General features: G+C 49.5%; 1 protein-coding gene across 2 annotated transcripts in view; it reads right to left on the reverse strand.

Moving 5' to 3' along the window:
• Positions 1 to 14,747, reverse strand: part of TLN2 (talin 2) — a 320,242-nt gene that overhangs the window by 149,613 nt on the left and 155,882 nt on the right. For both annotated transcript variants that reach the window (XM_073579419.1, XM_073579418.1), the window contains 3 exons: positions 8,426 to 8,524; positions 8,173 to 8,340; positions 106 to 400 (listed from right to left, as the gene is read on the reverse strand). In XM_073579419.1, the coding sequence (XP_073435520.1) occupies positions 106 to 400; positions 8,173 to 8,340; positions 8,426 to 8,524 (562 nt within the window). The remainder of the gene's footprint in view (positions 1 to 105; positions 401 to 8,172; positions 8,341 to 8,425; positions 8,525 to 14,747) is intronic.

Consider the following 14,747-nt stretch of genomic DNA (forward strand, 5'->3'; position numbering starts at 1 on the left):
TGAATAATCAGAGCTCAGAACCATTCATCCTAATAACCAAGATTATCATGCCTTTATCTCCTGTATTCATACAAGTAAATTCATTTGCTTATTATCAGCACTGACCTGCATCACCCATGGAGCTGAATATGCTCTCTGTAACTGACATGATTGTATCTGTAGCCTGGTCATAGCGGCCAATGGGTTCCCCACGGCTGGCAAACTGGCGGACGTGTTGCAAGAGGTCATTAAGTGCTTGACTGACCACACTGGCCGCTGCGCTGACTTGCTTTAACAATTCAAGATCTTCGGTGGCAGCTTGGCAGGCTCGCACACAGTTCTCAACAGAGCGATCCACCAGTTTCCCAGCTTCAATTAGTTGCTCTTGACATACCGGTGAGCTAATAGTAGGACTAACCACCTACAATGGAGACCAATGATGAAGTCTTACAATAATTTATGGCTTGCAAAGAACAAGACAAGCAAATTTGATCCATTGTAAGAAAAAACAAAACAGCTAGGAAGGTCCTAAAAGTTGTAACCCTAAAAGTTATCAATCAGTAGGGATCTAATAGAAAAATATTCAGAATTGTGAGTCCTCAGTGGTTGATACTTTTTAATGGCTAACTGAAAAGATGGTAACACATTGCAAGCTTTCGAGACTACTCAGGTCTCTTCATCAGGCATAGACTAATACAAAATCTGAAGAATCACATATTTATGCACAATACAACACAGAAAAAATGCAATAGATGAGACAAGTGACGTGAAGCAGAACTATCAATATGGGAGAGGGAGAAACAAATACTGGACCAGTACATAGATAAGGAGTCGGAATGTTTTATAGTCCTCTGATTGGGGTCTCCTAATGTGTTGTGATGCCCCCACAAGGTCTTGGAAGCAAATTCCTTAATTGATATAAAAAGACATAAATCCATGCGACACATTCATTCCAGCATCGAGCGTGTCAAAGGTCGTCATAAATTTATACTCACAGACTCTTCTCTCTCTCTGAGATTTTAAGTTACCTTTAAATACCAGTAATTTCATATCCATGTTGCTGTGATCAGGTATACAAGGGAGACAGGGCAAAAGCTTAGAACAAGGATGAATGCTCATCGTCACACAATAAGAGAAAAAAAGAATGGATCTACCGGTGGCAAAACATTTTTGTATGCCTGATCACAGCAACATGGATATGAAATTACTGGTATTGAAAGGTAACTTCAAGTCTCAGAGAGAGAGAGAGAAGAGTTTGTGAGTATAAATTTATGACGACCTTTGACACGCTCAATGCTGGAATGAATGTGTTGCATGGATTTATGTCTTTTTACATCAATTAAGGAATTTGCTTCCAAGACCTTGTGGGGGCATCACAACACATTCGGAGACCCCAATCAGAGGACTATAAAACAACCGGGACTCCTTATCTATGTACTGGTCCAATATTTATGTTTATCCCTCTCCCATATTGATAGTTCTGCTTCACGTCACTTCTCATCTAATGCATTTTTTCTTCTCATCACATGACACATGCACAAAAACCCGTTCAGTTTTTGTGCATGTGTCATGTGTTCTGAATCTTATGCAAGCTTTGGGAGATCCCCCGCCTCTCTCTTTTGGGACATGCATAAAAAGCCATTTTGCCCAGCGAGCCCATACCGGGCAGCACCTTTCTGAACCCTGCTCATGAAGGTATTATTCACATGTTCAGGTTTTTAAATATATTAGATAGGACTGCTCCGAGAAGGGTATGCCTTGACGCGGCGGAGTGGCTTAGCGTACATTTTTTTGCAAAAAAACGTATCAACAAAATACCCTGGTTTTGTTAACATCTTTTACTAGCACTTGCTACTTACAGTTATATATATTTTACAACAGAGTATTTATGCACGTTTGTCATACTGTGTTCTGTTTCTGTGTCTTAGTTCTTGGGTGGTGAGAACAGGGTCTTATTGACCCGTTCAGTTTTTGTGCATGTGTCATGTGTTCTGAATGCATTTTTTCTGTGCTGTATTGTGCATAAATATGTGCCTCTTCAGATTTTGTATTAGTCTATGCCTGATGAAGAGACCTGAGTAGTCTCGAAAGCTTGCAATGTGTTACCATCTTTTCAGTTAGCCATTAAAAGGTATCAACAACTGAGGACTCTCAATTCTGAATATTTTTCTATCTACTGGCTAACACGGTACAAAAACCACCATGGTTACTTACCGGTAGCCGGTTTTTCCAGAACCCATGACAGCACCACATGAGAGAGGGATCCGCCCCGCCAGGACAGGAACCTACTGAAACATAAGGGGCGGCACCTCTCCCCAGCTTCAGTTGGATTACAGAGCATTTGAGAGGACTTCCCGGTTAGTTACATATTTATCCAACACCACATCACACAAATACACCCGACTATTGTGCACACCCAAACGGTGAAAAAAGGGGGGGAAATATACGGGTGCTGTCATGGGTTCCGGAAAAACCGGCTACCGGTAAGTAACCATGGTGGTTTTCCCTTCACCCATGACAGCACCACATGAGAGATTCTGGAGACTTCGAACACCTTAGGGAGGGACCACCGTTTGCAGCACCCTTCTACCAAAGGTCAAGTCAGCAGAGGAGGATAGATTTAGTCTATAGTGTCTAAAGAAAGTTGAGGGTGAGGCCCAGGTAGCGGCCTTACAAATTTGCTCTATTGATACCTCTGCTTTCTCAGCCCAGGAGGTCGCCACGGCTCTGGTGGAATGAGCCTTGATGCCGTCAGGAACCGGGACGCCACTAGCTGAATAGGCTACACTAATGGCCTCCCTAATCCATCGGGCAATAGTCCCCTTTGACACTCCATAACCTTTCCTAGCCCCCTGGAAGGCTACGAATAGGGACTGGGACCTCCTCCACTGGCTGGTTATAGACATATACTCTACTAGGGTTCTTTTAACGTCTAGGCTATGAAATTTCTCCTCCCCTGGGTTTTTCGGATTCTCACAGAAGGAAGGGAGGACAATTTCTTGGTTTCGGTGAAAGTTAGTTACTACTTTCGGCAAGTAAACAGGGTCTGTTCTCATAACCACCCTATCCTGGTATATCTGGGTATATGGTGGGTTGACTGAGAGGGCCTGCAAGTCACTAACTCTACGTGCCGACGTTAGAGCTACCAAAATGATGGTTTTTAGGGTGAGGTTTTTAGTTGAAATCTGCTGTATGGGTTCAAACGGCTCCTTCGTAAGGGCTTCCAGCACCAGATTTAGATCCCATGGACCATGGAGCTATTTTTGGTAAGGAAACTGGCCTAGATCTGTGGCAAGATTTTATGAACCTGGCTACCCATCTGTTTGCCGCTATATTGCAATTGTATAATGCACCCAGCGCTGAAACCTGTACCTTGAGGGTATTAACCGCCAGGCCTAGCTGTAGACCTGTCTGCAAGAACTCCAAGATGGACTCGATTGGGGGTTCTTGACCTAACGGTTTTCCCAGGAATTGTAGAAATTTCTTCCACGTCCTGCCATATATGTTGGTTGTTATTGGTTTTCTACTTTTCATTAGAGTAGTCACCAACCCCGGGGAAAAACCTTTATCTCTCAAAAGTGCCCTCTCAAATTCCACGCCGTCAGATGGAACCCCTTGACTTGTTTGTGGAATATCGGCCCCTGAGCTAATAAATCTGGAATTTCTGGCAGTACCCACGGGTCCGAGAGAGACATCATTTGCAGTAGTGAAAACCACGGTCTTTTTGGCCAGAACGGGGGTATGAGGATTACTCTGGCTCGCTCGTCTCTTATCTTTTTTACCACTGCCGGGATTAACGCTACTGGGGGAAAGGCATAGCACAGCCACGGGATTTGCAGAGCGTCTACTGCCCACGGGTTTTCCCCCGGGTTTAATGAGCAGAACCTCCTCACCTGCCGGTTGTTTTTGGTGGCAAAAAGGTCGATCACTGGCTGCCCCCATAACTTTACTATCTTCTGGAATATTACACGATTTAAGTCCCACTCTCCCTGTTTTAACTTGTTGCAGCTTAAAAAGTCGGCTTGAACATTTTCTGTCCCTTTGATGTGTAGGGCCGTCAGGGAGGTTAGATGTTGTTCTGCTTTGAGAAAGATTCTTTTGGCTTCGTCCATTAGGGAGTTTGACCTTGTCCCTCCCTGGTGGTTGACATACGCCACTGCCACCCTGTTGTCTGACATAATTCGGACATTTTGACCCTGTAGCCTGGGAATGAATGCCCCCAAGGCTCTGTTTACCGCTCTTAACTCTCTTAAGTTGGAGGAAGCCTTCTGCTCTAGGTGACCCCAGGACCCTTGGGCTATTTGTTCTCTCAGGTGTGCCCCCCATCCCAAGGAGCTTGCGTCCGTCAATATTACATCGGACACAGGCCTGTGCCACAAAGTTCCCCCTGCTAAATTTGTGCTGTCTAGCCACCAAGTGAGAGAGTTTTTCCCCTTTTCGGAAAGTTCCAGCTTCCCTTCTAAACGCCCTTTCAATCGTTTCTGGGCTGACAAGATTTCCGCCTGCAGTTGTCGGGTATGAAACTGTGCCCAGTTGACCGCAGGGATACAGGCTGTTAGCGTGCCCAACAGGGACATTGCCCTTCTTAGGGTCATGCGCGGTTGTTGTATTGCTGTAAGGGTCATTTCTCTCACTTTTTCTAGTTTTTTCTCTGGCAAGAGACAAACTTGACGGTCGGAGTCCAAGACGAAACCTAGAAATGTTTGTTTCCTTAGGGGTTGAAGTTTTGATTTCTTTAAGTTTACCATCCAACCCAGTCTTTGCAGGGTTTCTGTTATTTTCTCTACTTGATGTGCGCAGTGACGTTCTGAATTGCCAATGACCAAAAAATCGTCCAAGTAAGGCACCATAATCACATTGTGGATTCGAAGGAAAGCTGTCATTTCCGCTATTACTTTCGTAAAAATCCTTGGCGCTATGGAGATGCCTAACGGAAGAGCTGTAAATTGAAAGTGCCTGAGGTCGCCCTGGATGTATAGGGCTACCCTCAGGTATTTCTGGTATTCTGGGTGCATCGGGATGTGGTAATAGGCATCCTTCAAATCTATTACGGCCATGAAGCAGTTGTGGTGTAACAGCTTTATGGCCGAAGACACTGATTCCATTTTGAATGTTTGGTTCATGATCCATTGATTGAGGCGCCTGAGATTTATTATCGTTCTGAAGGAGAGGTCTGGTTTTCTTATTAGGAAGAGGGGAGAATAAAACCCCCTTCTCTCTTGATCTTTTGGGACCTCTATTAGAACTTGTTTCTCCAACAGTCCTAAAATTTCTGTTTCTATGGCTGATTGCTCCCCTGGTTCCTTTCTGACGGGGGTCACCACAAATGAAGCTCTTGGATGCTGGAAAAAAGGGATTTTTAGGCCATTCTTTATAATGCTCAGAATCCAATTGTTGGCCGATATTTTCTCCCATTCTTGAGAAAAGAGCTTCAATCTTCCCCCCACCGGAGGGCTGGCGTCATTGCGGGGATTTTTTGGCGGTTGAGGTAGATCCCCCAAACATGAACCCTGGTTCTTATTTCCCTCTTGTCGTCCCACCTTTTCCGCTCTCCCGGGGGGACGGCCCCGATTGAACTTTCCCCTCCGAAAGGGCGGTCTCCTTTGATCACCCATGAATCTGGGGAAGCCCTTCTTTTTATCCCCGGCCTTCTCCAAGATGTCATCCAGGTTTTTCCCAAACAGGAACTGCCCATCACATGGTAACGAGCATAATTTCGCCTTAGATTGAATGTCCCCAGGGCAGCCTTTGAGCCATAACGCCCGTCTTGCGGCGTTCGATAGCCCCGCTGCTCTTGCCGTTAACCTCATCGAGTCGGCGGAGGTGTCAGCCAAGAAAGCGGCAGCTCCGTGTAGCAAGTACATTTCTCCTAATATTTTCTCTCTTGGTACCTTGGAGACTAATTTTTCTTCAAGTTGTTGCAACCAGACCATTAATGACCGGGCTGTGCAGGTGCCGGCTATTGCCGGTTTCAGACCCCCTGCCGCTGCCTCCCAAGTGTGCCTTAGGTATGAGTCCGCTTTTTTATCCAAGGGATCTCTCAAAACCCCTGAATCCTCCAGGGGCAGGGCCGACTTCTTGGAAGACCTAGACACTGCTGCGTCAATCTTTTGGACCTTGTCCCAGACGTCCGTGTCTTTAGCCTCAAAGGGGTATCTTCGCTTTGAAGAGGAGGGAAGGCTACCTGACTTCTCCGGTTTCTTCCATTCTCTTTCGATTAGGGCCTGAACCTTGTCATTGACCGGAAAGGTACGCTTCTTCCTTTCTTGCAGGCCGCCAAACATTACATCCTCCAGTGATCTCTCTACCTTCTCCTCTTGCAGGCCCATAGTGGACCTGATGGCTTTAAGGAGAGCGTCCGTATCTTCTACGGGAAAGCAAGGTTTGCCCCCCGTATCACTGTCTGAGGATGAAGATGACCCGTGCTCAACTTGATACTCCGAAGAGGAGGAGCCTGACGAGGAACTCGGGGAGGCTTTCCTACTCTTACTCTTCTTTTTTAACAATTTTTTAAGTGAGCCCTGTACCTCAGATTTTATCATCGATCTGAGGTTTGTTGCCAGGCTCGGCACCTCTTCAGCCATAGTTCGCTGGATACAGCTGACACATAAGTCCTTTTGGTAGTCTTTTGCTAAAGGGCTGTGGCATATGGCACATTCTCTATTTTTCTTTTTGCGTATAGCTTTTTTGCCTCCCTAAAAAAAAAAAAAAAAGACAAGACATAGGAAAGCCTATTATTGTCTAACTTTCACGGAGATCACTCACCACCCAGGAAAGACGGATACAGGGCTCTGGGGCTGCGAAGGAGCGTGCGCTCTGCGCTCTTTTGATCTCGAGGAATCCCTCGATCGGTGACTCGGACGGCTGCTGCTTTTGCCGCTCGAGCGGCTCTTGCGACCAGAAGCTTGCGATGGGGGCAGAGACAATGGGGACGATGAGCGATCCTCCTGAGACGCCATTGTCGCCCCTGCAGCCACTTCTGCTCCTTCTTTTATGCGGTGAGTGAGCCCCTCATTACCCCTCCCCCCCGCGACCGCCAGCCGCTTCTCCTGGCCGGCGTCGCGCCCGGCGCCATGACCGTCGCGTCATGATGACGTCAGCGGTCGCGCTCCCACGTCAGACGCCGGTCTCTGCCCCCGGCTTCCCCTGCATGCAGGGGAAGGAACGGGCGCGCGCGCAGGGGGAGGGCGGCACAGGGAGGAACCTCCGAAGGGAGGACATCGGAACGTGCCCGCACGAACCCGGGGCCCGTATGAGGAAAACCCCGGGGACTGCGCTACCAGCTGCCGACGGCCAGCGTCGCAGGTAAGCCAGCCCTGCATTTTTACACGCCGGGACGGCCCTGGGTCTTTTCATCCTGACAGGCACCGCCGCTGTCAGAGGGATTCCTTTCCAGGACAGGAACCCAACTGAAGCGGGGGAGAGGTGCCGCCCCTTATGTTTCAGTAGGTTCCTGTCCTGGCGGGGCGGATCCCTCTCTCATGTGGTGCTGTCATGGGTGAAGGGAAAATATACATCTTTCCTGTATCAGTAGGGATCTTGTAACTTACAGCCATCTGACATTTTTATCTTTTGTACGTTGGCAAAGTTTTGTCACAAACATAAATTAAATATACAAAAACCCTGGTGTAAAACTTGTGCCTATTTAAGTACATTTGTTGTCTCCCGTCACCCGCCATGGCAGTCACTATGGTAGAATTAGGCTTGTCCTACAAAACCGACCCTCAAAATGTCAATAATGGGATAAAAGGCCAAAATGATATTAAACAACTAATAATTGCTGGTGTCATTCTGGACCGTGACTGCCATGCCAGAAGACCTCCATTTATAACGGGGTCGGTGAGGTTTCTTTTGGGGGTTGTGGGGTTCTGAAGGCCATCATAGGGTTGCAGATGGCACTGTTCTGGTTCTCAAATAATTCAGAAAGCCAACGTAAAAAAACGTAAAAACACACAAATGTGAACAGATATTGACCACCAAGAATCAGATAAAAGGTAAAACGTTATGTGCATTTTTTACAGGATCTTGAAATAGTCAGTTGTGTTTTAGGTCCTGAATAGCAATGATGCTGAAGCTTCTTACATTAGTCTCAGAGTCCCAGCTTATTGGATTTTGTTTCTCTCCTAATTTTTCCCTATATAAAGAATTACAAAGCTTCACTTTAATATTGGAAGATGTACATTGGCCTCTCACCTTGGCACATGCCACTAGTTGGGAGGTAGAAAGTGCACATTGAGTAGCAGCAGCTATAACCCTGTTCTGTAGCACCGTGTCTTCAGTTACTTGTGCCACATTCTTGGCCTTCAGGACCAACATGGCAGCTGCATTGGCTACAGCTTTGGCCAAACTCATCAACACATCCTAGAATAAAGAACACACAAGAGGCGGTGTAACTAGGAAGCGAATATAGTAAAAAACATCATTAATCTCAATGCTTCAGAATTACCTGGAACCGCTCATCCGCTTCACTCTCTCCAATTTGTCGTAGCAGGTCTCCACTTGCCTGCCCTATACTGCCGGCTGCGGTGAGAACGGTCTGACGGGGCTATGGAAGGAAAAGCAAACATTAATAACTTAAAATACAATTTGACATCATTGATTGTCTTGTGGAAAATATTGTGTATTTCCATTGCTCCATGTACTTGGATGTTACCAGAAACATTAGCACCGATCACATCATTCGTCAGATACCATTTGTTTGCATTCATGGCTTAATATTTGTTAACTACATTACTTAATAGTTCAATTAAATGTACTTAACACTGAAAAGGCTGTTTGGTGAAACACAGGAAAGGTAGTGACTTGTTAATTAGTGGGGTTCTGAACATGTGGACCCACACCACCAGCAGAATTTTATCCCCGTAATTATGGAGCAGCAGTGTGCATGCTTGACCGCCACTCCATTCATTCCCTAAGGGGCAGCCAAGCGCTGCTCCCGGTCTTTTTTGGCAGCCTACAGAAAACAAAAGCGATTGTTGAGCATCTGATCTACCATTCTATTCTAATGGGGACAAAAGATGGATTTTTGGTTCTTACCGTAAAATCTCTTTCTTGGAGCCTTCATTGGGGGACACAGATTACCATGGGTGTATGCTGCTGCTGCTAGGAGGCTGACACTATGCAAAACAAGAAAATTAGCTCCTCCCCGGCAGTATACACCCACCGACAGGCACCAAGCACCTCAGTTGGTGAAAAAGCAGTAGGAGAAGCAACGAGAAAACTCTAAACATATGTACCAACCCAACAAGGGACTCTAAGACCCAACACGGTACAACTTAAACAGGGAGGGTGCTGTGTCCCCCAATGAAGGCTACAAGAAAGAGATTTTACGGTAAGAACCAAAAATCCATCTTTCTTTATCGCCTTATTGGGGGACACAGATTACCATGGGACGTTCCAAAGCAGTCCCAAGGGTGGGAACAGCAATAAGGAACGAAAGTAACGGAAAGGCTTAGGTCGGCCGGTGAGCCACCGCCGCCTGCAGAACCTTCCTACCAACAACAGCATCAGACGAGGCCTGGGTATGAACCCTGTAGAACCTCGTGAAAGTGTGCAAAGATGACCAGGTTGCGGCCTTGCAAATTTGCATGGCCGAGGCCTGGTGACGAGCAGCCCACGAAGCCGCCACAGCCCGGGTGGAATGAGCTCTTACTCCCGGAGGGGGTCGCTTTTCCTGAAGACGATACGCCTCCAGAATGGTAGAACGAATCCAGCGAGCGATCGTGGATTTGGAAGCCGGAAGGCCCTTCTGGCGACCTTCAGAGATGATAAGCAAGGAATCGGACCGACGAAAGGAAGAAGTCCTGGCGAGATAGACACGCAGGGCTCTAACTACGTCCAGTTTGTGGAGAGACTTCTCAAGAGGATGAGATGGAGCCGGACAAAAAGATTGATATGGAAAGCGGAAACCACCTTTGGAAGAAAAGGAACGGGCCTGAGAACGGCTTTGTCCTGATGGAGAATCAGGTAAGGGGAACGACAAGACAAGACCGCCAATTCAGAAACTCTTCTGATGGATGAAATGGCGATCAAAAAGGTGACCTTCCAGGAGAGAAGGGACAAAGGGATGTCCTGGAGAGGCTCGAACGGAGCCTTCTGGAGAGCGCCAAGAACGAGGTTGAGATCCCACGGGTCTATTGGCGAATGATGAGGAGGAGCCACGTGGGAAACCCCTTGCAGAAAGGTTTTGACCTGTGGTAGAGAAGCTAGCTCTCTTTGGAAGAGGATAGAGAGAGCGGAAACCTGGCCCTTGAGCGTACTGAGGGACAGACCCGCGTCTAACCCAGACTGAAGAAACCCAAGGATAGATGGGATAGAAAAGGACATTGGGAAGACTCTTATCATCGCACCAACAGAAAAAAGCCTTCCAGTACCTATAGTAAATGCGGGAAGAGGCTGGTTTCCTGGCTCTGATCATAGTTTGAATAACCTGACTGGACAGACCTGATTCCTTCAGAATTGCGGTCTCAACGGCCATGCCGTCAAACTCAGAGACTAAGAATTCTCGTGGTAAAGGGGGCCTTGCGAGAGAAGGTCTGGACGGTCTGGAAGCCTCCAGGGGACGTCCGCGAGCATGTTGACCAGTTCCGCGTACCAAGGCCGTCTTGGCCAATCTGGAGCGACCAGAATCACTGGTACGCCTTCCGATTTTATCTTTTTGACCACTCGAGGGATCAAGGCCAGAGGCGGGAACAGATAAGGAAGTTGAAACTGGGACCACGGAGTCACCAGTGCGTCGCATGCGACGGCTAGAGGGTCCCTGGACCTGGCTACGAACTGCGGCACCTTGTGGTTCATCCGAGATGCCATGAGATCGACATCTGGGGTGCCCCAACGGTCGCATATCTGAGAGAAGACTGCGGGGTGCAGGGACCATTCGCCGGACGCTAGGCCCTGGCGACTCAAAGTCGGCTGCCCAATTTTCCACCCCTGGAATATGGACGGCGGAGATTGTCGGAACATAACGTTCTGCCCAGCGGAATATCTTGGCCACTTCTGACATTACTTGCTTGCTGCGCGTGCCCCCTTGATGGTTTATGTACGCCACGGCCGTGGCGTTGTCCGACTGAATACGGACCGGCTTGCCGGACAGGAGGGGCTGCCAATGAAGAAGGGCCAGGAAGATTGCTCTGATCTCCAGAAGATTGGTTGGGAGGAGAGACTCCTGTGGCTTCCAGCATCCTTGGGCCGCTTTCTGATGGAACACGGCCCCCCATCCTAGAAGGCTCGCATCGGTGATAACTTGCCACTGAGGCGGAAGGAAGGACCTCCCTTGGAGAACTGACGCTGGCCGTAGCCACCAAGTGAGAGACTGCCTCACTCAGAGGAAGCCGAATAGAACGGTCCAAGGACATCGTGGTCTTGTCCCAGGCTGAAAGCAGAGACAGCTGGAGGGGGCGAAGATGAAACTGCGCAAAGGGTACTGCTTACATGGAAGGCACCATCTTCCCCAGGACCTTCATGCAGAATCGAATGGGAATGGGAGCAGGCCTCCTGAGAGTCCTGATGCCCTTGGAAAGAGTTGTAAATTTTTCCCTTGGAAGAAAAACACGGGCTAGCTTCGTATCGAATTCCATGCCCAGAAAGGTCAGACGCTGGGTGGGGATCAGAATGGACTTCTCCTTGTTGACTAGCCAACCTAGACAGCTGAGAGTGTCCAGAGTTATCTGAAGGCTCTGGAGACAGTCCTGGCGAGACGAACCCTTGATCAAAAGATCGTCCAGATAAGGGATGATGAGGATCCCTCTGGAGCGAAGGATGGCCATGACGGTCGCAATCACCTTCGTGAAAACACGGGGCGCTGAAGCTAGGCCGAAAGGAAGAGCTGTGAACTGAAAGTGGTCTCCCTGAAACGCAAATCGAAGATACTTCTGATGCTGCGCACAAATTGGAATGTGCAGATAGGCATCCCGAATGTCCACCGAGCAGAGGAATTCCCCGGGTTCCATGGAAGCAATCACCGACCGAAGAGACTCCATTTTGAAATGAAGAATCTTCACGTGGCGATTGAGCAATTTGAGGTCCAGAATAGGACGAAGAGAGCCGTCTTTCTTCGGGACTACAAAGAGATTGGAGTAGAACCCGGAAAACCGTTCGTTTGAGGGAACGGGAACAACGACTCCGGCGGAAAGAAGGGAGGAAATGGCCTGCAGAAAACCCGGAATCTGGGCCCGCTGTCACGAAGGCCGAGACCGGAAAAACCGTCTGTTCGGGAGTGAAGCAAATTCGATCTTGTATCCGGATGCGACAAGTTCTCTGACCCAAGCGTCGTCGACAACGGACAGCCAAGCATCCGCGAAAGAGGAAAGTCTGCCGCCCACCCTGGAAGAAATTCCAGGTGGGGGTGACCCGTCACTTAGACGAAAATCTGCCGGAATTGGCGCCTGCAGATCTGGAATATTGTCCTCTAGATCTCCAGCGAGGAGCGGGTTTGTAGGAAGGTTTCCTCTGATCCCGCTCCCTGGTGGCGGGCGGCCGATCCTGTTGAGTGGCTCTCTCCGTGGCAGAGAAGGGACGAAAGGGCCTGAATGGTCGAAAACCCTTTCTGTTCAAAAAACGTTTTGGTCGAGATTGGGGAAGCGAAGTACTTTTACCTCCAGTGGCATCGGAAATTATCTGATCCAGCTTTGCTCCAAAGAGTCAGGAGCCATGGAATGGCAGATTGGTAAGCGACTTTTTTGAAGTAGTGTCCCCATTCCATGACTTTAGCCAGAGGACTCGGCGTACAGCTACTATGTTGCTGTTAGCCCTTGCTACGCAGCCGGCCGCGTCCAAGGAGGTGGCCAAAAGGTATTTACCCGCATGGTTAATCTGATCTGCAAGATCCGCCAACTCGTCTTGAGGAGCTGACGCTAAGATGCCTCTGCGAAGAATTTTTGCCCAAGCGGAAATGACTTTCGCCACCCAGGCGGATGCGAAAATAGGGCAGAGAGAGGCGCCAGATGCCTCAAAGATAGACTTAGCCAGAGATTCAATCTGCCTGTCAGAAGGATCTTTGAGCGATGCCCCATCTGGTAGAGAGAGCACCGTTTTTGAGGCTATCCGGGAAACTGGAGGATCCACCTCGGGAGCCTTGGACCACTTTGAGAGCAGTTCTGCGTCAAAGGGGTACAGAACGTCCAAGTACTTGCGGCCTGAGAAACGTTGCTCAGGGCGCTCCCAGTGTTTGGATAAGGTAGTATCGAAATCGTTGTGATTGGGAAAGGTTCGAGACGGAGGTCTTGCTCGTTTAAGGAGAACCGAGCATTCCTGAGGTGGAGCCTCATCCTGTTTAATTTTTAGTGTTTGGAAGATAGCTGCAATAAGACTATCGACCATGTCCCGCGTTTTAGAAACGCTGTTCCCCTCAGAACTAGCTTCAGCTTGAGAATCATCGCCTGACTGAAGGTTGTCATCCGAGGAAGAAGGAGGCCTGGGAGCGGAAGGGCCCTGCGAGCTCGAGGACGAAGTGGACAGAGCCCGCTTCCTAGAAGTCCTACCCTGTCTGTCTCTCTGAAGGTCGCGGTCAGGTGCGGACGACTCACCCTGAGAGGCGGTCGGGGCAGAGGTGGCTGAGGATAGCTGAGGTAATCGTTCTAAGACCTGGACCAGCGACTGAGATACTTTTGTCAAGTCAGAAACAGACTGTGACATTGTAACGGCCCACTCCGGGGGGAGAGAGGAGGGAAGAGCGCCCTCAGGCCGGGACTCTGTGCGTTCCTGAGATGCTGACATATTTGAAGGACTGCAGGGGGGGCAGAATGGGGACGACCGACCCGATGCCCACTTCTTTTTACAGCGCGCACAGGCGTAAGAGGTAGCGGTGGGCCTGAAGCAGAGATCCCCTGAAGGGTTGGGCATAAGTAAACTGCACTGAATGGCCGCAGGAATTAGGGAATAACTGCCGAGGAGAGCTAATCCTTGCCTCAGAGCAGAGCCTACCGAGATTCTGTGCGAGCAGCAGAAGAAACGCCAAAGTGTCCCCCAAGCAGCGCAGGAAGGAGTGATTAGGAACAGGAGATCCTTGTGCTGGAAGATGGTGGCGGAGCTTAGCGGCTGCGCCGTGAGTGGTTAATAGCGACGGAGAGGGCATGGCAGAAGGGGGAGGCTGGCATCTCAAAGAGAAAGAATCCCTGTGATGGGCTAGAAAAGGCGCGCTGAAAGGAGCGCGCTAGGAAGGGAGGAGGGAGCACAAGAATTCCCCGCGCTGAGGGGAAAGTGAAAGCGAAAGTGACGGCGCCGCAGCCCCATGCCGACCCCGACATACCGCGCTAAGGAAGTGGCCATCTGATCGCGGTCCTGCTGCTTGCGACGCTGCGGTGAGTGAGGGGAACCCCAGAGTCTCCCTGACTAGAGCAGGGGAAGGGGAGGACCGCAAGCGGCTGTGTGAGCGCGCGGCAGGCAGAAAGGGCGGGAGATTCAAATGCTGTGGACCTCACCAAGGTCCTTTTTTCTTCTCCCATGCACTGAAGCTTATGCGGGGGCCGGAGGGAACGTACAGGCACTTACCTGACGTCCCAGAAGAGGATGACCACAGGGGCCCACGGGGAAACGGCAGGCCGCTGGGAGGGGAAGGAGTCCTATGTACCCGCATCCTGCAGAAGACGGCTTGAAACACCTGCGATCGCCGTCTTCCTCTCAGCCCTGTCCCGAGAAAGGGGTGAGGAGGGGGATTCGGCAAGGACCAGCCACCTGTCCACAACCCTTATCACCGGAAGGTGATAGGGAAAAGTCCTGCCTGCGGTACTGAGAGTTGCGATGTGGGTGACACCACACTGCTCGCTCTGCCG

Source organism: Dendrobates tinctorius, unplaced genomic scaffold (assembly GCF_039654945.1).
Source record: "Dendrobates tinctorius isolate UK_male_01 unplaced genomic scaffold, ASM3965494v1 ptg000062l, whole genome shotgun sequence".
Classification (NCBI taxonomy): Eukaryota; Metazoa; Chordata; class Amphibia; order Anura; family Dendrobatidae; genus Dendrobates; species Dendrobates tinctorius.